We start from the raw sequence: 24,895 nt of genomic DNA, 5'->3' as shown, positions 1-24,895 counted from the left end.
TTCTTTTAATTTAGACTTTTTCAGTTTGAAGATTCTCAGACCATGTATAAATGGCTTAGCAAATTTGACCTGTTTTGTCAAGATTTAAGTTGTGATTGCTGAAGACACTGTAACGCAAAGGATGTATCGTAATAAAGTCCTGAAGAGTTCAAGGGTAATGACACAGAATTCACTTGCATTTGCATTCTAAAAGTCTTAGGTATAACTACATCTGAGCTAAAAGAGCTGTATTACATAGGAGGATTATAAAGATTTTAGAGGTATGAATGAGTAAATGTGAATAGTGAAATGGCAGACAGAAGAGAGATTATTAGGACATAATCATCAGTGTTAAAATTTTTCCCCAAGTCACTCAGCCAATACTTTTATTGCTTAAATAGTGCCAAAATGTCAAGGCTGATGTTCTTTCTATTAGTAAAATGACATTCTTACCAACCCAGTTTGATTTAGGATGTTCTGTGCAATGTCTGCTAGGACTGAGTCATGAGTGACCCTTCTTTCAGCCTCTCATGTCTCTTGGATATCTTTCATTTGTACACTGTCCTTAACTTAGGCCATGAATTATGTGCAATTGAACTAGAAAGTCACGGCTTAGCTGTGGGACATGTTTGGAATGGGGATGTAGTACATAGGTTATTACAAAATGTCCACATTTCAGGCCTGGAGCATTTTCTTCAGATGATCTGTTATCTCACCTGAAACTTGAATTAATTTCACTTCTTAACAGAAAATTCGTAGCAGTTTTTTTTTTTGAAATCTGCTCCTGAGCAACGTGTTTCCTTTGTGTTCTTTTTTCAAACTGTCAGTCTCACCTTCTACTGTGGAGTCAATTAAGGGCCTTCTGGCAGCCACAGTATTGTGAGAGAAATTAAAGTGTGATTCCAAAAAACTAAAGGAATTTATTTCCCTTTAAGCTTAGAGTATTCCCCTCAAAAAACAGTTGGTCTAATGTAAAGAGAGAAGAAGGGAAAATTTGTGGGGCTTTCAGTTTATGGAAGAGACATTTTTTGTTGTGATTTTTATACATTATATATATATATATATATATATATTGTTGTTGTTGTTGTTTTTGTTGTTACTGACATTTTTTTGAGGCAAAAGCAAAAAAATATTTTGTTTTTTAGAAAGTGTGATCACTGTAGGATTTTGATGATGGTTCCATTTCTTTCATCCTAATAATGTTCCAAAAACCAAAGTTACCATTACTTACTTGCTCTTCCTAGGTTGTACCTAACCCAATCTTCTCTTTTTGTGTGCTCTTTGCAGAATAGTAATTTACTAAGGCTGTCTGCAACATATTGAAATTTGTAGAATAAAAACACAATTTTATGAAATTTGTTCATGAAGAATTGCCAGTTAGTCTTGGTAGGTTCAAAAGTCAGCTAAAGATTGGCTTTCAAGACTTAAGAGATGTCTGGCAGTTTGAAGCATCCTTTTGTCAAGATGAAATTCCAAAGAAATTCTTAGGACTCAGTTATCATATATATTCATACCTTTCTTAACATGTGATTTTATTGTGTAGAATAGTGCATATCATTTTTCTCCAATAAGAACAAACTGATTTACCAAATAATTCTTTAATTCTTTATTTCACAGTAGAATGTCTATCAATCTAACCTTATTTACATAGCTTAGCAATCGTACTGCTGAAAGAGAGATGATGACTGGTAAGACCTGTATTCTTGATCATCTCTTTTATTTTAAATTCAGTCACCTGCAGATCGGTGCAAGAAAATCCATGCTGGGGATGAAGTGATTCAAGTTAACCACCAAACTGTGGTATGTATAATTATGTTCTGTGTCAATTGGAGATAGACATGTTGGGGCACATTAGCATGTGTAGAGAAAAATTGTGTAGAAAAATGTATTTTTATAAATCTTTATTTCTTCTAACTTCTAAATTTTCCTTTTCTCTTTTGAAACCATATAGTTCTGAAGTCTTGCTAAACCCTGATCATCTGAGTATTACAGGAGATATCAAGTTAGGCTAAATATCTGTGGCTTGGGAGATGTGTTAGGCTGTTTTCTGCTTGTCCATGCACTCTTAATAAGCAGTTGGTTAAAATGTAATGCAAATTTTGGGTTGAAGGGATGCATGGAGTTGGAAATATTATGCCCTTGTGGGTTTAAGATTGAGAATGCTTCCTGGAAGCTGGAAAACTTCCTACTTTCCAAACGTACCAGAAAGTGTAGAGTGTGGTTTTTAAGAAGACAAGCATGTGAAATTCCCACAGGGGTACCTAGGGTGATTGATGTAATTTAAAGACAGGTGCCTTAATTTTAAACTTGGAAAGTTAAAATTAAACAAACTTTTCAAATACATAGTCAAGAAAATTAATACCGTACAAATTGCCCTTTGTGGGAACAGATACTTGTTAGTGCCAGGTGATTTTATTTAGGATTAGTGAACTGTTAAAATTAATTTACCTTTTCTAAGGTGAGGCTTTGTAAGAGAAAAGGCAGAAATAGACATATAGAGAAGAAATATACTTTTTACAGTATAGAAAGCAGCTATTCTTCTTCCAAAGTACGAAGTTTCTTGAGAGTAGTAGAAGCCAATATATGGTATTAATGCAGCAGCCATTTGTTAAAGGTTGGGTTTTGTCATTCCACATGGGGCTCCACTTCCAGCATTAGGCCACTGTACATCATGGCACAGATTAGGGTAATATTTCACTATACCCTCCAGTTCAGTTTGAAATCAAATATACTGTACATATGTGGATCTTAACAGATGAGAAGCTGTATTTTGAGCTATGTAATGTAATTTAATAAATCTGAGCAGGTCAGGGTGAATTTTAATACTGTTTTGGCTATACAACTTCTTTATAAGTGTTGTATCCCATGATTACTTTTCATGTACAGTTGATGACTAATATCTCTGTTTTTCTACACTAAGGGAGCTTATGACATCAATTTAATTTGAAAATCATTTTAGAGCATTATTATTTTGGCTATTAAAATGTACACACATCTGAAGAAGCACATCATTAAACATTCAGTACTAGCCAGCTAGTTTTTCCAAAAATTTCTGATGGTGCTGTAAAGTTGCCTTGTCAACTTGAAAATTTCCAGTTGCCTAGGTATTTATTCTAGTTTTCTTAGCACATCTACACTACATTTATTTGATGGAAAGATCAGATTCCTAACCCTGGCACTAACAGTAATGTTTTGACTAGCCTCAAGATAAGCTTTCTTACCTACCCGGATAAAATATTTAATGTAGTATTTGGGTGTCCTTGCTTTTGCATAAGTGAAGTATTTTCAGAGGCACAGAAAAAAGTAATTATATTTCAAGGGAAAAGGACCATAGAGAGCTAAAAAAAACTTAGTTTAAAATGGTGAATATATAGTAATAGACTAAACTACACATTTCCTTATGCTTTTCTTTGTTGTATCAACAATATAGTTGAAATAGTTGTCATCATTGATATTGTATACAATGTATACAAGTAGTTTTCTTGTGTTCTAGTGTTAATTTTCCACAGTGAAAGTCAACTAGGATTTTCTTAGACATGTGGTAGTACCCCCCATGTTACCTTTGCAAAAGTACACTACATTCACTCTTCAGTTTATAAAACCCAAATATTTCATATTTTCTATAGATTCTGCAGAATTTGACAAGAGTCTAAGTAAATCCTTTTGTACTCCAGCCCCTGTCATGAGGAATTTACTGTCCGGTTCTAGGAATCTGTTTTTCTGGGAAGAGGTATTATTCCTTACGGTGACTCTTGCTTAGGAGATAAATAATTCTGAAGATACTACATTTTGGTTTTAGTGTTTATTGATTTTTTTTTTTCACACTTGATATACTGCTCACCAGCTGCAAATAAAGGACAACTTGCTCCCTGTAACTTATCATATATAACTCATCATACTTGCATCACTAGTGTTGACCATAGAAATAACTGACTACATTTCTTAAATATCTAATTCTGAAGCTGTAGGGAAGTGTTATTCACATGTAGCTGTTATTAAGCTGTTATTAAGTTATCATGTCTTCTAAATGAAGACTCAAAATGTAAAAAAAACCACAAACAAAAAACCTTTAGTTTTTTTTAGAGTTAAAGCCCTTTTTAAAAATTTTATTCAGTTATTTCAGTATATTTGTCTGCCAAATTGAAGCTAGTCTGTCTTTTGTACTTTATATTTCAAAGACTAAATACAAATATGATGAAGAGAAGTTCCAAACAATTGGTTTAAAAATACAACTTGTTAGATAATACTTTTCACAAGAATCACATTGTAATAACTACACAAAAAAGCTCACTGGCTTTCAAATAAGCAGCATGACAAAGTACGAGAATGATTTATACTGATTTTTGTTATGCGTGTCCTAATACTGGGTGTCATATAGTTTTAAATTGTCTATTGACATCCTATGCTTGTAGTGATGCTTAATCTTTGTAGTATTTCATTTGGCAGTGAAATCAAAGAATTTCAAGTGATTATTTTGATTGTTTGCCATTCAATAGAAAACATGCATAACAGGATTATTCCACTCGTTGCTGGCAGGATGTTTGGACTGTTTGAATCTTCTAAATTAAAAAAATGAAGATCGATTAGGCCTAAAGTCAGTGAAAAGTTAGCATTCCGAAAATGGTCCTTTAAATAGTGGTTTCCTGAGGTTAAATAGCTATGTGAATATTCACTGTCAATTTTGCCTTACAGGACAGATCTATTCTTAATAGCTCTGTAAGGGTCATAATTCCCTCCAACATGAGGTCATGGACCTGTTGGACCAAGTCCAGAGGAGACCACAAAGATGATCCCAGGGCTGGAACACCTCTCCTGTGAGAACAGGCTGAGAGGGTTGGGGTTGTTCAGCCTAGAGAAGAAAAGGCTTTGGGGAGATTTTGTAGCACCTTCCAGTAACTATAAAGGGGCTGGAATAGAGCTGGAAAGGGGCTTTTTATGTGAGCCTTTATTGATAGGCGAAGGGAAATAGCTTTAAACTGAAAGAGGGCAAGTTTAGATTAGGTGTTGGGAAGAAATTCTTTGCTGGGAGGCTTGTAAAGGACTGGAAAAGTTACCCAGAGAAGCTATTGATGCCCCATCCCTGAAAATATTCAAGGCCAGGTAGGACAGGGCTTTGTGGGGATGTCTCTGCCCATGGCAGGGTGTTTGGTGTTAGGTGATCTTTAAGGTTTCTTCCAACACAACAATTCTGTGACTCTTTTATTAAGATTTGAAGGATATACTCAATGTCTTCTCCTAAACCTCCCTGCAAATTCCATCCTCAGTCTTCTCTCAAAGCCTGTATGTCTAAAATATTTCCAATGTAAACAAACAAGCAAAAACACCTTCCTCACTTGAGTATTTCAGAATTTGCACTGTACTGCAGTACTCGTGTTTCTGCCCATATATAATTCAAGAGCCTATTTTGGCTCAAGATAGTCCTTTTTTCAACCAACTGTAAGTGCAGGACACTATATTATTGCTTAAATGAATTAACACTCTCTGCAGTACTCTTTCTGGTTCCATCAGTGATAAAACAGTGGAGAAAATAGTCCAAGCACAAAACAGGGATGTACAGACTCAGGATGGTAGAGGATTCTTGATTAACAGTCTGTTCTTGTGTAATAGTTTCTTTATTTTGGAGGCATATTTGGCACATTGTATATACTTCAAATGCAAGTATGATATGACTTATGGATTGAATACATTTGATATTACATGGTTGACTAGTGGATTCCAAAATTTTGTGTTTGATAGCTAAAACTCATCAGAGCTTATGTAAATACTTGTGATGGGAAAAAATAGGTAACTATGGTCAGTTATCAATCTGTTCCATGTAGAAGCTGGTAGGTTTATGTATTTAACACCTGTAAGTTTCAATTGTTTCTTTTGGCATCTTGTAGTAGATAACACTTAGCTTTTATGCAGCAGATTTCTTACTGTGGAAACTCCAATGTGCCAAACCGTGTCCACATAATCGACCTACAGGAACTGTTGTAATATTTACAGTACAAAAACTTAGAGGAGTTTTTGCTAAAATTCCTCTGAAACACAACAGATACATTAGCAAGATCATACCTTGCTTTGTTGGAAGGGTATACACTTAAGAGTATGATGCCTTTCTAGATACTCATCCTAACTTAAATCTTTTGTTTAGGAAAATGAAAGAACAGATTTTTAGGTTTTACTGTACAGTTAGTGAGGAGAATTCAACTTCCACAGAAGGTCTTAGGATTTGTTGGGAGATGGTAAATTCCAGCTCATAGAAAATACTGAACCTTGGGGTGCATGTGAATCTCTAGAGTGTGTGCATCCAAAATGGAGTTTGCAGTAGGTGGCTTCTTATTTTGGGGGAAAAACCAAACAAAAGACCTCTAAGTGGGAAAATGATGTTGCAAATATTTATTTGTTTTTTTCTGCACTGTTTCAGATCCAGCTAGACTTTTGTAAACACAGGTATTTCACTTAAGGCCTTGTTAACTTGGCTTTTAGTGAGACAGTATTTTTGAAGAGGCTTAGTGGAGAATTGGGCTGGAATAGTACAAGGAAGGGGACAGCTAGGTCAGTCCAAGCTTTTAACATAAGGTGTTTGACACCTTATGTAACTTCCATTAACAACATCTTTATTTAAAACAGTATTTTTATTTTCTTATGATGCTTGACTTGAACAAAAAAACAGTTGCAGCAAGATCGTAAAAGTTCAAGAGAAATAAGCTTTTTGTTCAGTTTCCTCCTATTGCTTTCATGTAGGTGCTTTTATGGAGGAGGAGGTAAAGGAACAGCTCCCAAATCACACTTTTAATCCTTTCTGAATCCTTGGGCTTTCTCTGTTTATAAACGTTTAGGAAATGTTTACACAAATGTTTAGTTTTAAAGGTGGGTGGGATTTACATTTAAAAGCTTTTTAGGGCTATCCAGAAATGTTCATGGAAGTCTTTATGGAAGTAAGCTAGTTTATAAGACTCTGTCATAAACTCTTTGGAGTTTGGCAGGATAAAAGATCCATACTTTTTAGCAATTGTAGTCTGTCCTTCAACCACCCTTTTGAAATTTCAGTATGATTCTCTATCCTGTTTTTACAATCTCTGCAAGTATTGTGTAGTACTGAGAAAAGAACTAAATTGTCATGATCCCTTCAAAAGAAAAAATACTTCTGTCAATTTCCCTTTACTGTGGAATTTGTGTTGAGACTATATGGTATTATTTGTGTTACCTTTTTTACACAGATGTGCAGTTACCCACAAATATTTTATATTGCATATGTCAGGGAAGTGTGGTATTGCAGAAATGAAATCATGATCTTTCATTTTCCCATGGGAACAAATGCTGCATGCCCTTGTCCATGGAATCTTTCCAGTTGATCCCTGGGGGTTGTTCAGAGTTGATGTATGGAGCACACACCACTTTGAGCACAGGCTCATTGTTATGTAAATAGAGTGGTGTGCCAGTGTGGGCATCCAGTTGGGCTTCAATCTCTGGCAGGACAGAACAGCTAACAAAGAAGTCATTGTCACATCTGTGTTAGACCAGTATAAGCTTTGGCCAGCCTATGCTGCTTCATATTTCTGCCAAACTTTAAATAATTTTCCTTATTAAATTTTCACACTTAAGCACACCTATGTCACATTCCAGTGGAATTTCAGTTGCAGCAGAAAGCCTCTGCTGCTATTCAGCAGCTATCTGCCTCCTAGATGATAACAGAACTAAACTATGTCAGTTCTTCTACTTTAATTTAAAGTCAACCAACTTCTCTTAAGTGAAAGCATTAAACCTGGTTGACTGTGCCCTAGAATGGAAAGGGAGCACTGTCAGTGTCATTCATAAATCATAAATGGTTATAGAAACTGCTCCTTACTGCCTCTTTGAGGCTTTGTGAGTGACACATTTGGTCCTGTAGCCTGGGCACTGGCATCCCACATTCAGTGTGCTTTTGATTCTGTGCTGCAGAACACCTGATCCCTATCCTCTGCTGCAGTTTGGTGCACTAGAATATGTGCTGAGCATGGTAAACCACATCTGTGGGATTGGTATGGAACTGATGGAGCTGTGGACAGTCAAGCACTGAAAGGTTGATGTTGCTGTACGAGTCCATTCAGGAAGTTCTTTCAGGAAAAAGTTGATGCAACAAGAGATGCTTATCCTCTCATATGATTGGGACATGGCTTCATGACCCATACACTGTATTTCTAGAAGTATTCTCTGCCAGGTGATTGTGGTTTTGCTCACCAAATGCCATTTGCTACGTCCTACAGCTCACTCAAAACCAGATTTTTTTTTTTTTTTATGCTGTTCTGGCTGTACCCTAGAATGGACACCTCTACTGCTATTGAGCCCTGATACTTCACTTGTGTATGAACATACAGGAATAGCATTCAGCAGACAACATTCGTGTTGAGTTCTTGGATTATTTTTCTTTGGGGGAAAATTGTTCTTTTGTAATTGAGGACATAGACTACTCTGTACAGCTGCCCTTTGCGAATACGCACCTGGGCTGACTTTCTGGCACCAAAGCATCTTTTGAAAGCAGTGTAATTGTAGTAAAAAATCCTCTGCAGACACCAGTTCACCTTTTCTGTGAGTGTCACTGGTGGGCCTTGGCAATAGCCAAGTTTCTAAGTCCATATCCAAGTCTGGTATTTTTGTACAAGCTATACTTAGGACTGTACTCCTGAGGATGTGTTTGCTAAAAACTGCTGCAGTATTCCGTGAGGTATTTTTGTGACCTAGTTGATAAATCATCTTTCTACACAGAACACACCGGAAAATGATGGTTTTTAATGGTTTTGGTTTTTAGAGGGTTTTTTCTCTTTTGCTTTTTTCCTCCACATGGTAGCATTTCCACAGGAAAAAATCCTCTCAGTGGTGCTGTAAATGGTATTAATATTTTCAACATAAATATTGAAAGACAATATGCTGCCAAAACGTTTTTGCATATATTCCTGGTAAAAATTATTTTTATATTCTCAATAGTTGCTACTGGCTACAAATCTTTGTACAATTTGTATTTGCAGACAGTTTAAATTAAAATTTTAACAGTATGTTCTCTACAGTGAAAATACTGTAAATTCTGCAGTTAAAACGGTTATTTCAGAATATATAATTAGAGTATATTTTTTATGCCAGGTAGCAGATACTAATTAGAATTAAAGTTTTCTATTGTTAAATTTTTTGATGCCTGTAGAACAGAATACAGATTATATTACTCTTTTTGTCTCATGAGAACAGGTTAAAAAGGCTTACTGTTAGTGTGTGTTCAGGTATGTGTATTTGGAAAGGAAGGCAAATACTGCTGCTTATAATTTCCTTTTAACTGAGGTTGCTGAAAATTGAAGTACACTATAGAAAAGATAACAAAAGCTTAAGGAGGGATGTCTTTAATGTTGTGCATATTAACACAACGGACATTACTGTTGTGCACAGCCTGGACCACCTATGAGTTAGGATGGAATAATTTTGAACACATCTGTGCTTTGTGCAGGTGGCAGCTGTGTTCATGATACAGCTGATCTTCAGGTTCCAGCCTGATCTTCTGTTGTGTAATCTGTTGTTTTATTCTGGTGAAATTAGGAGGTAACTGTGAGGATGTATAATGTAAGGCTTTTGTAAAAATAGATCAAAACAGTAAGAAAAGCAAATTCATGCTGTGTTGCATGGGAAGAAAAATTAAAGCGAGGGAAATTCTATTATTTGAGTGGATGTACTCTGAATATGTATATTTTTATTTAAGAAAAACTCAATACTGGATTGAAACAACTCAGTGGCTTCAACAGAGTACATAGTCTGTGGCTAATTATTTTAATAGAAGTAAAATGGAAAAAAAAAAAAGCTCTGTCATGACTAAATCATAATTGCTTTTTTATGACAGTTTCTTTTAACTCCATATCCCTGTCCTTCCTTTAGCTAAGTGATGTTGCATACATTTGCAGCTCACGTACACAATTATTTTGGATTTTGATTTTTTTTTTTTTTCTGTTTGCTTGGTCATTAAAGACCTTAAAGATTTTTTTTTTTTTTTTCACAATTTCTTTGTACACATCTTAATTTATTTTCACTATACGAATTCAGTCTCAAGAAACATCTGCTTCAAGGATAACAGCACTGTTTAGCTGCAGGGCAGCTGGGGTTCTCAAGTAGTTTATTTATACACTGAAAAGCTGGGGAGTGTCAAAGACTGTTGGAATTACTGATTGACTAGAATAATTCTAAAATATTTTTAATAATGTAAATCTAATCTAATGAAATCTCATGAAAAAAATTACTTATATGTATGCATGTATATTTACATACATTTATTGTTTTAATTCCAGGACAAGCTTTGGGGAATTAAAATATGAGACTGTGCAATACACACACACATAAGTCAAATTCCAATTTTGAGATGAAGCACAGGGCCACAGAAACGAGTTCCCGTAAGGCAAATGTGGCTGGGGGTTAATACTGCAGGGTCATTCCTGAGGAGCACATTCCTTAAGCCACATAAAATGTGAAGAACTTGGCTAGTCCTCTCCCCTGAGGAAGGGGGAAGTCATACACATCCATGCTGCAGCATAATCTCTGAGAAACCAGGGTGTGACCCAGTCTGCCTAAACCCTACCTGAGCCTCCAGCTCGTGCCACCAGCTCTCTGTGCCTGCTTAGTTATTTATCAGCACCTGAGTTTTCTTAGCACTCACCCGAGGCCACCCAAGGATGCTGAAATGTCTCTTCTTAGGCTGGGGAGATACTGTCCTTTGCCAGAAGCCCTGCTGAAATGAATAGGCACCTGGGCTCTCCATACATTCCCTGGGAGCTCTTGAAAATGAGGCCAAGGAAGGACTCTGGTGGCAGCACCTTTGTTCATAAGAGTTTAATTTCTGTGTCCTTGCTGAAGAAAGGGGTAGGGCCTGCTCATCACAGGGGGGCTCTCAGGCCCTGTTCTCTGCAGTGTGTGTTAGTTTGTATTGCATTTATATTACACAAAAATATGGTCTCTGGGAATTGGGACCAGAACCCTCATTTTCATATCCCAGTGCAAGGACCTAATGGTTTCTTGCCTGTCCTATGATTGAGGTTTGTGTTTGTACAGTCCCATCAGCACAGAACTTTGCCCCCATGGAAGTTATGCTTGTCTTGGTGCTTGAAACACCTTTGTAGTAATTGAAGGACTGAGTTTTAGTTCCTCTGAGGATAAATAATGCTGAGATCCATGTTTTGAAACTAGATGGAGGGTTGACTGAAAACCTTACAGATTGCCAGTAGCTGTTTTTTCTGGTTATCTGTACTTCTGGTTGAAGAGACAGATGCCTTATAATTACTACACTGCAGACAGTCAGTCACTGCAGGCACCCACGAGAAGGGAAATGCTTTGAATTTCAGAGGTACACCAAATCTGAACTGGAACCAACCCCATTTTTTAGAGGGAAATGAAACCCTTCTTCCTCAGAAATTCTACCTAGTAACTGACCTTTATGTTTATAAAATATATGATAAAACCCATAAAGTTGGAGTCTTTGCTCTTCCAACAAATATGCTCATTTATTTGTTCTAGGATGTTGTGCTAGCAATGACTCAAAAGCAAAACAATGGGGTAGCTCTGAGCTGAAGGTTGATTGTATCAGTACAAAATGAAAGGTAAGCATTGCTGTTAAACAGTGTCCAAGCTTCAATACAGAACTGGTTCTCTGTTCCTGGATAAATCAAGTTTTAGTTCCCACATGGTTAATACAGATGGTTGCCTCCTATACTGAGGTGCTCTGTAGTCATGTTATTAATATTGTCAAGTTTGTTGAATTATGGTGGTACTTTGCAGAAGTTAAGCTCTGGGACAGATACATTTTCTGAAAAGGAAATGTGTTTAGGGCAGGTTAATGAGAGGCAATGATTTCTGCACTAAACTCTCAGTTTGGATCCTAACTTAGTTTATTCTTGGGAAGGTCTCTTAATTGTGATCTTTAGTGTACATAGCCAAAGAATTTAGAATTTATTCATGGTTTGGTGATAGTAAGCAAAAGTTTTAGCGAAATATGAGAAACTGTTCAAGTAAAAGATGTGATTTTTTCAATGTACTTTACGTACAAACTGTGTTGTTTTGACTTTTGGCAATGATACAGTGCAGTTTGATCAGTGACATTCTAAGGATGCACAGACTGACTTTTAACATTGAATTAAAATTGCATTGATTTAAATAATATAGCCAAGATACTCTCGCATTAGAATTGCAGCCTATCACAATCACAATATTATTAGCCTCTCCTCTTTAGGAGAAAAGCATTATGCAAGTGTGGATGCTATTATCATGCTAGCTTAAGAACCTGGATAAATCCCTGAAAAAGCATCTACTGCTCTCCTGACATTGTTTCCCCTACTGCATACAGATCCAGCTTTCCTCTCTGTGGTAGTCCATGGTGTAAACATCCTCCTGTGGTTTCCTCACCAGTTACATTTTCTGGAGACAGAAGACCTATGGCTTTCCATTAGTTTTTTGCCTTTTCAGGCATCTGCAGCTGGGGGAAGGGAAGAGGATACTTGCTGGTTACATTTGTTTCCTGGGGCTAGCAGCTGACCTCCTCCTTTCTGGCCAGTGCTCATGGAAATCAGTCTGTTAGTTTAGCAGCATGACACTGTTAAATTTCTTGTCAGATTCTGAGTTGCTTAACAACCTGCTATGTTTGATAGTTATTTGAAGTGCAGTGTTGGGGTTCTTTTTTTTCTTACACACTGTTGTTTTGTTTTTTTTCATGAAATGCAAGATGGTGCTCGATATGAAAGGTCTTAAAAACCCCATTTCTTAAGGTGAATATGCTTTCCCTCCTAGAAATTGCTCAGGTTTTTTTAGCTGAAAATGAGTAAAAGCTTGAAACCTGAAATGTTGATAAGTCAAAGTACTCTGGGTGCATGCAACTAATTACAGGCAACATTGAAAGAAAAAGAACTTTGGTTATCTTCCCAGTCCACCAACTTTTTACAATTTGACACTAGAGTGGATTTTGCATATTTGTGCAGTTAGAAAATGGGAAATGGCTTAGCAGATTATATTTAGCAGCAAGGTGTTATTTTTCCTTCAAAAATGTAAAGATATTACTACTACCTTTTCAAACTGCAAATCAGGAAGTAATTAAAATAATGAAAACAACTTTTCTTTTTCATGCATACAGAAAGCTTAACGTTCATGGGACTCTGGTCACTCTTAGAATAGAATTATGCCTATAAAAATATAAACTCTGTTCTGTTTATCGTTTGGGTCTTACTCCACCCTTTTGATGATATATTTTCACTGTGTACTGGGTTTGCACACTGCTTTTAAATGATATAGCTGTTCTCTAGGGATAAAAATCCTAGATTTTTTTGGACTGTACGTTATTTCATAGCATCCTAAAAATAGTTGGTGTAGGGCCATCCAGTTGTATTTGAGCTTCCTGCATGTTAATGCTTTACAGATCTCCTTTCTGGATCATAACATACAGCAGTACTCATGAATGAGCACAGGAGTATGGGAATACTGTCATGAGTGCATGTCTTGGTTTGGGAAGACAGATATCTGCCAGGGAAAGCTGGGCTTTCCATTGGAATGGAGAATGTAATCCTCCCCCTTTTCCAAATTATTATAATTTTGCAATTAAAGGCTTTTCAGGCAAAGATTTGGGAATAGGAATAACAGTTTTTTTACTGGAAATATTAAGAATAGAAATATAGTAGTACAAAAACAGGCAAACAAAACAAACAGAAAATCCTAGAAACCCTGACAGAGTCAGAAATACAACCTGACACCCTTTTGGTCAGGGTGTTGGAAGCAGTCCAAAGTAAGCCCTCCTGGAGTAGCAGATGTAGTTCTGCTGGAATAGAAATGGTCTTGACGAAAGGGTCCAGAGATGGCTCTGGTCTTCCTTTGGGAATCCAGTGGGAACACTGGATGCCTGGTGCTCCTACAGCTCAGTTTTTATCTAGGTAGGAATGGTTGGCTCTCCCCACTGGGTGGAGCATCTCACAATGGGATGATGTAATGTGTCATGTCATTGGTGAGCCTTAATGGCCCATTAACAGAAGATAATCCCCTGGAGGGAGGATGGGTGGTGGAGGAGATAAGGAACAATGCCCCACCTGGTTTTAACAGCTGGCCCATTATCAGAAGGCACCCACCCCCTCCCCCCTGGAGTTACAAGAGATGAAGAAAAGCATCTCCCCAACTGCATTCAACAGGTGAAATAGGATACACATTTTTTGGTAACATAGCCCAAGACAGTGCAGCTGTGTGGAAAAAAGTTTCAGTGAATAGTCATGCTTACTTTCAGAAAAAGCAAGATTGTTTCAATCTGCTAAGCTTGCCATAAGGAGGGCAATAGATTTATCTGGGGAAAAAAGTAGCTATTTAAGAGCAACATTTCATTATTTAAAAGTTAAATTCTTGACAGCTTTGAATAGGAATTCAAAATAAATGTTTAATTTCAGGCTGTCGTAATATTGTCATCCCAATGCACTTGCTGGAAGTCAAAGAAACACAGAGATCTTTTAAAGTATAACTCAACTTGCTCAGAAGCACGTTCTTTTCTCAAGTGGTGGATGGGGACCTCTAACAGCCCTTTTTTGCTAAAACTTCCTGCAATTTGAGTTAGTGGATGCTTGGCAAGGAGATGAGCAGGGTGTGTCGGGGCTGTGCAGGGCTCCCCTGTGCCAATTTCACCCTGCTGAAACAACCTGGGTGTCCCTGAGTGACTCTGGAGCACTCTGGTGAGGCTCCCCAGCCTGCCCACACTCTCTGGATGTAGTGGTGGAATGAATGAGAAGTGTGGAGTTGGCCTGATGCTGGTGCTTTTGGCTCAGGGTGTGTCTGCTCAGGGTTCCCTCCCCTTTGGGAGCGTGCTTCCCCCACTCATGCCACCCCAGCAGCACTGTTGGTCTGGCCTTGGGCCACCAGTCCTTAGCTGTGGGTTACCCCTGCTGGCAGACTCCTCCAGGAGAGGTGCTGTCATGTTGGCAAAACCAGTCACCACGACCCCTCAGGGCACTGGTGCCTGCCCTGGTCCCTCCTTGCCCTGGCATGAGCTGTACAGGCAGCCAGCAGGGATTCAGGCAGTGAAAGCCAGAGCTGGGTTTAGGCTGCCATCAAAGACACCTCTCCTGACTGCTGCTTCTAGGTGGCACTAGTTAAACAATGTAAATTTATTTTAGAGCAAGCAACAGTAACTTCCTTGGCCCTTAAAAATGGCCACCTGGTCATCATAGTGTGTGCTGTTTGCAAAATTATTTGCTCAGGTTATTTTACCATAACTAAAGTTGTCTGCTAGTGCAGTCCTCTTACATATATTTTGAATTTTCAAACTAGTGTTGAAAATTTCTTGTTACTGTCCCTTCTTGCTGTACATGGGCAGGACAAAGGATATGATAGGAACTTTGAAAATTCTGCCCAAAAATCTTGATGATTAGAAGTTGCAAATTTTCAACTATGGTAATGAGAAAGGAGATGTTAGAGAGAATAAAACCAAATTGCACTTAAAGGGTTGGTTACATGTCACGGAAATCAATTTCTGAAAAAGAGTTTTCAGTTCAGATATAGGCCCTGCTTTTTCTTCTTTCCAGTCTGGCTGCCTCAAATAAAATTGTTTTGTCTATGTCAGAATGAATTTTGAGAGTATCTGAACTATGTTGGAACTGAAAAACAGGCCTTCAATTGCTTGTTGACGGCTTCTTATGTAACTTGTTCCTCTTAGGCCAGGTTAGTACTTTCTGTTCAGATTATGAGAAGCCATCAAGACCTGCTTGAACAGCCAGAAAACTTTTGTCAGGGAACTAGATAAAAGCAGAGGATGAACTTGGTTTGAAATTTATAGTAAACTCAGAATTTCACAGTGAAATTAAGTTAAATTGTTTTTATTCATGATCTTCTAAATTAAATGCATCAGATTTAGTGCTTTGAAGTGATTTTTTTCTTTAATCCCCCTAACTCTTATAAAGAGAATAGATAAATAATCTCCCATTTATTGCAATGTGTAAGGCATATTTCAAATGCACAAGACAGTTTATCTCTGCAAAGTATGAAAGTGCATTTAAAACAATTTTTTAAATGCTAGCATAACCAAAAAGCCCCAAATTTATTTATATTCCTCTGGCTATTTCAGTGAGAAACAGATGGCTTTAAAGTACAGTTTTCGCATGCAGTGTCCTACTAACTTAAATGGGAAGAATTTTACATCCTAACTCCATAACTGAGGTCAAATCATGTTCTCCTCAAGGTTCCCTGTGCTGCTTTCTTCAGCAGAAGAATTCTGCTGCACAAATCCCTCTTCAGCTGTTGCATTGGGGAATTACAGTCTGCAGTACCTTAGGTACAGAGATAGCTTACATGATCTGTAGGCCAGTAATTCCTTCTTTTGGATAGTAAATGAAACCTTGCATATGCCCACAGTGACAGTATGTTACTGTGGGGAATATATTGATTCTAGGCTGTGGTGGAAGTCTCTAAAAGCAAGGAAACAGTATTGTAAATGGCAAGGTATTTTTTTATGAAATTGTAATGTCCTTACACACAAAGCTTGGGCTTGAAGATATTTTGTTTAAATCCTGTTGAAACACAATGGAAACTTCAGTGGGATGTGGGAATTGAGCTGGAGTTGGTTAATTTAATGTTTCATTTTATTTGAAGTGTATAGCCATATGCCTAGTACATGGGACTGAAAAAAGAGGGTTTCAGCATGCTTGGAAGTCTTCTGTGAAAGCTGAAAAATATTCTATAAAGATACATGTTATCAATCCCCTTTTCTTTGCATACAATATTGTTACTGTAGAAGTGCATTCTGGATTTAATGGGCTTTGCTATGGTAGAAACAGGACAGATAGGTTCACAGGAGCTGAAGAAAGGGTGATGGGATTTGTGCGGTGTCTGTGATTCAGGGTTGTTGGTAAAATTGGTGTTGGCTCAACTGGGGTGCTTGTTTGGGAGAAGCAGTTCTTAAAGTAAGTGACACTAACCAAAGTGAGGCTGGGTGTAATAGGGAATAAGGTACAAAATAAGTAGCAATGACCTACATGGATTACCTTGTTTAAGCGTAGGTAACATATGTTTGTGTCATGTTGCACTTACCAATGATAAGGAACATCTGTACTCTTTTGTTCACACTGCTGATTTGATTTTTCAAATGTATTGGCATGATATAAAGTAACCTTATAACTTCAAAGTTCTAGATTTTTATTTTTCCTCTTCTCAGAGGTAATTTTCTTCTCGTCAGTGTTCTTGTACAAATTGAGAAAGAAGGAAAATATTCATAATTGGGATCATTTGCAAATTAGGAAAATTTACTTGTTTGTTTAGTGGGATGTGGGTGGGGGAGAGAGCAAAAAGAGGTAAAAAAGCTGTTAAATTTGCAGAAATAATCACTTTCTGAGCCTGCAGATTTTGAAGGGATGTATGATTCTAGGTATTGCCAGTCTGGGTGCGAAACTTGAAAAAGCATACTTTTGTTACCCTAAAGCATTTCACAATAGGTACCTTGTAATCAGGCCTTACTCCACTTAAAACTATTGTCATGGCTTGAAATGTTTTAGTATTTGAAGTACTTTTTCCAAGAATGCAAAATAAATTATTTAGAAAGTTCTGTCTTATAAATAGGAACCTGTTGCTTTCCATTTTAATCAAGGTTTTAATTTTAGAATATTTCAAAATGCTGTAATTAAATTAGGAAAAAATTATTTTGGGCTCATACGTAGTGACTGGGCTATATTTCTGTCATTCATTTACTGTATTTGTTTCTGAAATCATCATGAAAGAAGCACTATTTTAAAAAAGGCCTTGGGATTCTGACTTCATTTTTATAGCAGTGTGAGGAGTAGGTTTTCCTGAACTGGTTTGTGCTTGCATAAGCTGCTAGGAGTAGTAGTGTATGACTACATGTAGTTAGTGGACTTTGAATAGTAACCACAAAGGACAAAATGCTCAGTTTTGAAATGAACTGTCAATGCAAAAGCCAGGGCTTTTTAACCTTCTAGTCTCTAAAGTCTATGTAGCAGAGCTAAGTTTGAAAACACCTTAAGATTTAATTGTGCATTTCCAGTGAAGTAACAATAGTTTATTAATTCTAAAACCTGAAATGATGCATATACATCCTAATGCATTATAATAATTATTTTACTTTATGTGATTTTTATGGAGTAATTAAGTTTTGACATTTCTAGAGTTAATCTCCTTTATGGTATATATACACTCCTTTATGTTATTTACTAATCTTATTTAAAAAGGGAACATTACATATTGAATAATGTACCTCAATTTTATTGTAATGATTTTACTGGTTACCAGGTGGGGTGGCAGTTGAAAAATTTGGTGAATGCACTACGAGAGGATCCGAGTGGTGTTATCTTAACTTTGAAAAAGCGACCTCAGAGCATGCTTACCTCAGCACCAGCTTTACTGAAAAATATGAGATGGAAGCCCCTTGCTCTGCAGGTAATGAAGCTTAATCATAAGTCATACACCATCATTTTAACTATAGATTATCTCAATGATGCTTTATTGTGCTTCATCCTCAGCAGCATATAGATTTACTCTTGTATACTTTGAAAAGTTGTTTCTGAAATTATTTCTCTGCGATTTGTTCTCATAGGCTTAATTGAAATTAAACCTGTTAGAACTTTTCAAAGTTAAGAAGTAATCATCGCAGTGTTCTACAGTGCAGAAAAGTAGACTCAGATATTTTTTTTCTAGCTAAGGAGAGACAAGCATACTTCACAAACTAATACATTTTTGTTTGATTTCTTGTGAAGATCTCAGTACAGCATAACCTCAAGAGGGGAGAAAAATGTTTTTCTCAGTTTGATCACTCATGGAATTACAGGAAAATTTATAAGGTGACTGTATTCAATAAACCACTTGACCATCAAAATTTCCTTATATAAATAAAGCTGTACATGTATTCAAAGTTGTCCTTGAGATTGAAGCCGTGCACATAAAGAGGCACAGAGCAGGATATCTGGCTTGGCACTTAATTTTAGTAAGCCTGCAACGTGCTGAAAGACATGGAATGGTTTCATTAAAGCTTTCATGTTTAACTCTAGGATAAAATATCACTGTGATGGATTACTCAAAGAAATAAAAGTTATGTTCAGACTATGAAGGCATGTAACTTACTGATGGAACCAACAAATAACCCATTTTTCCGTTCAGACAGAGTACTGTTTAGAAAATTATTTTGTTTGCATAAAGAGTGCATTCTTTGGGACATTTTTATTACCACACTAAAAATTCTAATTAAAAATTAAGTACATATGAAAGACAAAAGACTTCTGCAAAGTTTGGGCGAAAGGAAAATGGGATATGGCAATGCCGCTGCCATTATCTGTGCTCTTATGCCATTTGAAATGTTAGGAGATACATAAAAAAACTAATGCCATGAAGAATTGCTTTCATATGTGTATGTGTGTGTGTGTATAAATATGTATTATAATGGTGAAATGCATTGTGGTCTTTGAAACTAAGTTTTTAAATGATTGAGATATTTTGGCTTTTAGATATAAAAGGCTAAATATACCTGTGACAAAAACTTTCCACCAGAAATCAGTATCTGAAGATAAAATTGCAAATCTGGATGCATGAAATGAGTGTATGAATGTCTGTACTTGAAGGCTGCACTTTTTCCATAGCTTTAGTGAGAACATAAATACAAATGTAAAATACACATCATTGCTTTAAAATGGGATCAAATGCTTTCAGTCTAAATCCTGAGTTTGGGCGAGTTTGGTATTTCTTTAGGTGAATTGGGCTGTGCTCCTAAATGCTCTATTTTGCTTCACTTTATCATTTACTACCAGAATAATTATGCTGCAGACTCCACATCAAAAGTTTCTGACAGGTACACGGGTCTTACTCAACTGATCTAACTTCAGATCTGCTATGTAAATATCTACATGTCCTTCAGGTTTCTCATTTGAACTCCCTTTGGCCAGCAGATATACATTAGTAATTACTGATTCCTTCATCTTGGCCTATTTTTGACTGCTGTGCCTTAGGGTATGATGAATTTGCCCCTGCACATGCTTTTCTGTCTGCATTTGATGATAAAGGGAATCTGGACAGCTGGCTTGAATGTAGATTATCTGTACTGGATGACACTGACCCTAGATAGTGATTTTCTGTAATCTTACAAATTTGGGGATGGGGGATAATGGGAGTATTGGGGGCGGGAGGGTTGGTTCTTGCTGTTAGCATGAAAAATCTAAATATTTTCAAGGCTAATATAAACACAAATAGAGATACTCTTAAACATTGCAGATATAATTCTGGTATCATGACAACATTATTCTGACTTTATCAAACATGACACCAGGAAAAGGCCAGAACCTCATTCAGCACTTATGTGTGCAATGGGCATATGTGTGTCTGTTGTAATTTATAATTTTAGTGTGAGAAACAACAGTTTTCTGAAGTAGGCGGAGTGTGGACAAAGCTCCAGGGTGAAGGGCAAACTTCAGAAGATGCATAATGTGGAAATTTCTGTTGTTGATTTATGCAGATCAGAGTTGAACAGATGTTAAAGTCAGCTAATGTTAAAGTTTAAATGTAGCCTAAGTGTGAAATTAGTACTGTATATTTTATCAATAACAAGCATCAAAAGAAGTCTTGAGTGCAGTGTAATTTTATAGCTGTAAAAATATGAAGAAACTTTGTTTATTTAACTAATTGTCTGGAAAAAAACTTCAGAAAAACTGCAAGTGTAACAATTGCAATTTGACGCTATGGCTGGTCTAAAATTTCTTACATTCCTGATTCACATAAAGGGGCTACTCTTTAATAAGGCTGGGGATGTAATGGGAGAGGAGAGGGAGGAAAATGATAGCAAATACCAAAAAACGATAAAGGAAAGCAGTACTTAGCATCAACTTTGCAAGAGTAGGTTATGGTCACTTGTTTTCTCATATCAGGATGTTGAAATACTTGAGAACTTCACAAATGTGCTGTCATCCCCGAGTTAAGTTAATTGAACTATGTGTGTTATTCAGCAGACACAAGATATAAGGAAATTGTGACTCAGTAATAATTCTGTTAAAATGCAAAATATTCAAAAGATTGTAGAATGAGATATGGGGATGAAATTCTGATAAAATGGGAAATAGGATCAGCAAGAAGACTTCTGTAGTTTTTTTGTTTCTGCAAACAGAGTGAACACAGGAAAAATGCAGTGTCACAAGCTAATCATATTGTAGTGAGTGAGGTGGGAAGGTGGAAGTTTGCCCTAATGTAAGGAGGATGACACAAAATCAGACTTGAGTTTTTGTAGGCATCCCATTAATCAATATGTTCAACAGCTGATGCCATAGGTGTAGAAGGTAAATATTTAAGTGTATTAAATTAGGAGGGTCATTTACATTAAAATTTACATTGTGATGTTTAAATTGAGACCTTTTGAAACTCAATTTTAGCTTAAAGTGAATAAAGTGGAGGCATTACTGTAAATTACATTCAGCTTGTTCAGTCCATAATTGTGTTTAAGAATGTGAAGTTTGCCTTTTGCAGATACCTGACAAACTAGACTTAATGGAGAGATAATAAATATGCCTGTGAGCTGGGAAAGCGCTTGATGAGTGTCCCAGTTCAGGCAGTGCAGTGTGCAGGTACCACCAGTGTATCAGACTGGTTTGTGTGTGGGTGACAGGGTGTCCTAGGAGTTAAATTATAAATTGATAGTGAAACGTTTTAGAGCTTCCTGCCCACTGTTAGTGATCTAGATTAGCCATATGCCAGCCAAACATTCACAGTCTCCAAGTGTGGAAAATGGTTTTAGATAATTCAGATATTGACTGGTTTTTAATTGGCATAAATGCTGCTTAGAATTTTCAGCTGTTTCCTTTGAACAGCTCTGCCTTTGCATTGCAGTCTTGCCATGAATTAGGAGTTAAATGCCAGCTATGTATTGATTAATTCTTTGTGAGGTTTTCTTTTTCCTTTTTAGCAGAAACACTTATATTTATTCTTTTCATAAATATTCTTATCTTTAGAATAAATATGAAAGGTTAGGGGAGAGAAAGAAAGAACTAGAATTATGCATCTGGTGTAAGAGTCCTGAAACTGAAGTTGAATGGCTTGATGTACAGTAAAATACAATTAGCCTTTGGCTATACTGTGCACTATTACATAATGAGTTTGTATTTACAAGCACATTAATTCCAGCTCTAAGGTCAATCAGCACAGAAATAAAAAACTCCTCTTTTTTTCCCCTTGTGTCCTGACTAAAGAAAGTGCTGTTTGGTTGGTTGGGCTTTTTTTTTTTTTTTTTTTTTTTTTTTTGTGGTTTTTTTTTTTTTTTTTTTTGTGTTTTTTGTGTGTTGATTGTCTGTTTTAATATCCATCAGTATCCAACCTCTTACTGATAATCAAGGTTCTCCCATGATGCATTTTAGAATCATGTCCAAATTTGTCAAGTCAAGGGGTTTTTCAGCCTCTGTTTTTCGTTACTGTTTTTGCAACAGTTGAATTAGGCAGCTGTGGCCTTGGGGAATATAGTGGTTGCCTTTTGAAAAATTGAAAGTATTATTATGGTATTGTACCATAAATATTAAGATGTTATGACTGCAAGCCTTACTAAATTTGCCTTTCAGTTACTTTTTTGGTAGTCTGATCCATTGTGTGAGAACCTAGAGTGATATTGCAGTTTGCAATATTGGTATTTCTGACTGCTGCTGAATATGGTGAACAAACCAATTAACTTTAACCTTTAATTGTTTTGGTTTCCTTGTTTGACATAGAGGTGTTTTATCTTTGAACTCTCCAAATTTTTGTCTGGTACAAAACCTAACTGAAATAAATTTCCTCTACTCTGGATTGTCTGTTTTATTTCTCCTTTCCACATAGTGTTATTTTGGGGAGGTTTCAAAGGTGCTGTTTGAATAATGGTGGAAGTTCAATAGAGAAGATTTTCAGAGCATATGAAATTTTGTGTAAGTCACTGTCAGCACACTAGAAAGAACCTAGCTCCAAAGTCCTCCTTTGCCTTCTGGAAAATGCTTTGTTAAGTACTCAAAAGAAAATGGACTTTATTACAGTGTAAAAGACTCTTCATCCAGTTTTTTTTCAATACAGAAAAGGAGTGCTAGAGCAACATGTGCCATGCTTCAGTTAATTTGGAATGCACCTGTTGGTGTCAGTGAGAAGGCTCTTTCTCATGGCAGTGAGGAGGGGACAGGTCCAGCTGCTGGCCACATCTGGTGTGTTGACTTGGAAAAAAAACCTTCTGACCCCTCCTTTGCCAAGCCTTTTTAAATGTCGCCTTTGTATATCTTTATAGTTTGCTGTACTGTTCTGTATTTGATTAAACTGTACTGTTTTAAAAGCACGAGCAGCTCAGTATCTGTAATGTTTTTAACAGAGTTTGTTTTGGATTAGATGTGCATCATATTTCCAATGTTATATATTCAGCTTTTTGTTTTCCTAAGAAGCAACGGCAACAATAACAAGTCCTTTATTTGAAAGAAAATGCTACTTTTTATTATTTTTATTCAGTTATATTTTATATATGTTTTATATATGTTATATTTTCTTACTTGGTTATATTGTCTCCTTTATTCATTTAGACACAATGCTATATACTGTTTTCATCAATCATTACTAGAACTAATGATCTTACGCTTTCTAATTATTAAATTTGAATAAAATACTAACTTGTTTGCTTTTAAGCTACTTAGTTGTCTTTTAACTGGTTGGGAACTGGGCATTCTTTGTAGCACTGTTAAAATGAACTCTGACTGAATTACGGTATCTCATTATTTCATGTCATGATTGTTCTTATAAAAAGTTTATTTTATTGAAAACATTTTTTTCATTGTTGCTGTAACTTTAATCCAATATGAAAAATATACTGGCAGTAAAATCTGCTTATTGATGCAAATACTGTATAAAGATAATGTAATTTAAATTGTTTTATTAGTTTTGTGTATATTTTGAAAAATTGAATGTCTTTTTCTGGAGCAATGTTTCTCAAACTTATACTGCAGCTTCCAAGGGAGTTAATGAAAGGTTCAAAGAGTTTTAAAAAACATTAAAAAGAATTTTAGAGAGTATTTATTAAGTATTGATTACGTTCATTGTTTAGATAGAAAAATCAAAAAGAACATGCTGACTCACTGGGACACCCTCTCAGTTTCTTCAGGACTGGGAGTGCGAAAAGCAGCAATGGGTCCTGTTAGTAAGAGGGAGGTGGGGGTGCAGGGCAGAGCCAACCAGGGCCAGAACAGCTACTGAAGGGAGGGGATTTGTATGCTGTCAGTCAGTACTTACAGAGATTTCCTTATTGCCCATGTTAGAGAAACCAAGCAGCTGTGAGTGAAGACGGTTCCCTGTTCTGCAGCCAAGCAACAGATTAGGGAAGGCTCTGCAAAGACTAATGAACCTGAGGGAGGGTGGTGCATTCAAAATGTTTGAGAAATAGTACTCCAGAATATATTGAATTACAGATTTTGTGTCTGTCATTGTGGATTAAGATTGATGCAGGGTCATTTGTGGGACATTTTTTAGGTTGTTCCAATTTTAATATGTAACTTCCAAACTTCCTCTATCAGATTTTTACCAGGGGCCAAGTATTCAACTTTTTAGACCTGAAAATGTTTAGGTTTATTGCTGTTTCAGCAATCCTACTTGCCCTTGCCAGCCTGCCAAAAGAAACTGCAGCAGCAGAATCTCTACTCTTTGGAAGAGAATTAAATTAGTGATACCATTGATCTCCAAGGCATCCAGTTGAGGAATACTTGACTGGAGTTGCATATGGTTTTGTGTCCAATGTGCCTGCATGTGGCCCACAGAGTGGCTGCCATTGAAATAGAGACTTTCATGAGCTGGTTCCTTGCACATGACCAGATTGACTTGGACAGTTGAGGTGTCTAAATTTCAATGCAAAATGCTATGTAGATGTACCATATCTCTGGCCATGTTCTGAAGGCTTTCTTTTCAATCAAAGGAATCTGAAGACTTTGGCATTCTGTATTTA

At 36.6% G+C, this 24,895-nt stretch overlaps 1 protein-coding gene across 1 annotated transcript in view; it reads left to right on the top strand.

The window, feature by feature from the left end:
- CNKSR2 (connector enhancer of kinase suppressor of Ras 2) overlaps positions 1-24,895 on the top strand; it is a gene marked incomplete at both ends in the record, with an annotated part of 168,637 nt that overhangs the window by 60,507 nt on the left and 83,235 nt on the right. Inside the window, 2 exons of the mRNA XM_083854476.1 lie at positions 1,711-1,779; positions 18,223-18,369. Of these exons, the coding sequence (XP_083710602.1) occupies positions 1,711-1,779; positions 18,223-18,369 (216 nt within the window). The remainder of the gene's footprint in view (positions 1-1,710; positions 1,780-18,222; positions 18,370-24,895) is intronic.

Source organism: Zosterops lateralis (genome assembly GCF_965231275.1).
Source record: "Zosterops lateralis genome assembly, chromosome: 2".
Classification (NCBI taxonomy): Eukaryota; Metazoa; Chordata; class Aves; order Passeriformes; family Zosteropidae; genus Zosterops; species Zosterops lateralis.
The sequence above is the reverse complement of the archived record's forward strand: the minus strand, read 5'-3'. Positions and strand labels throughout refer to the sequence as shown.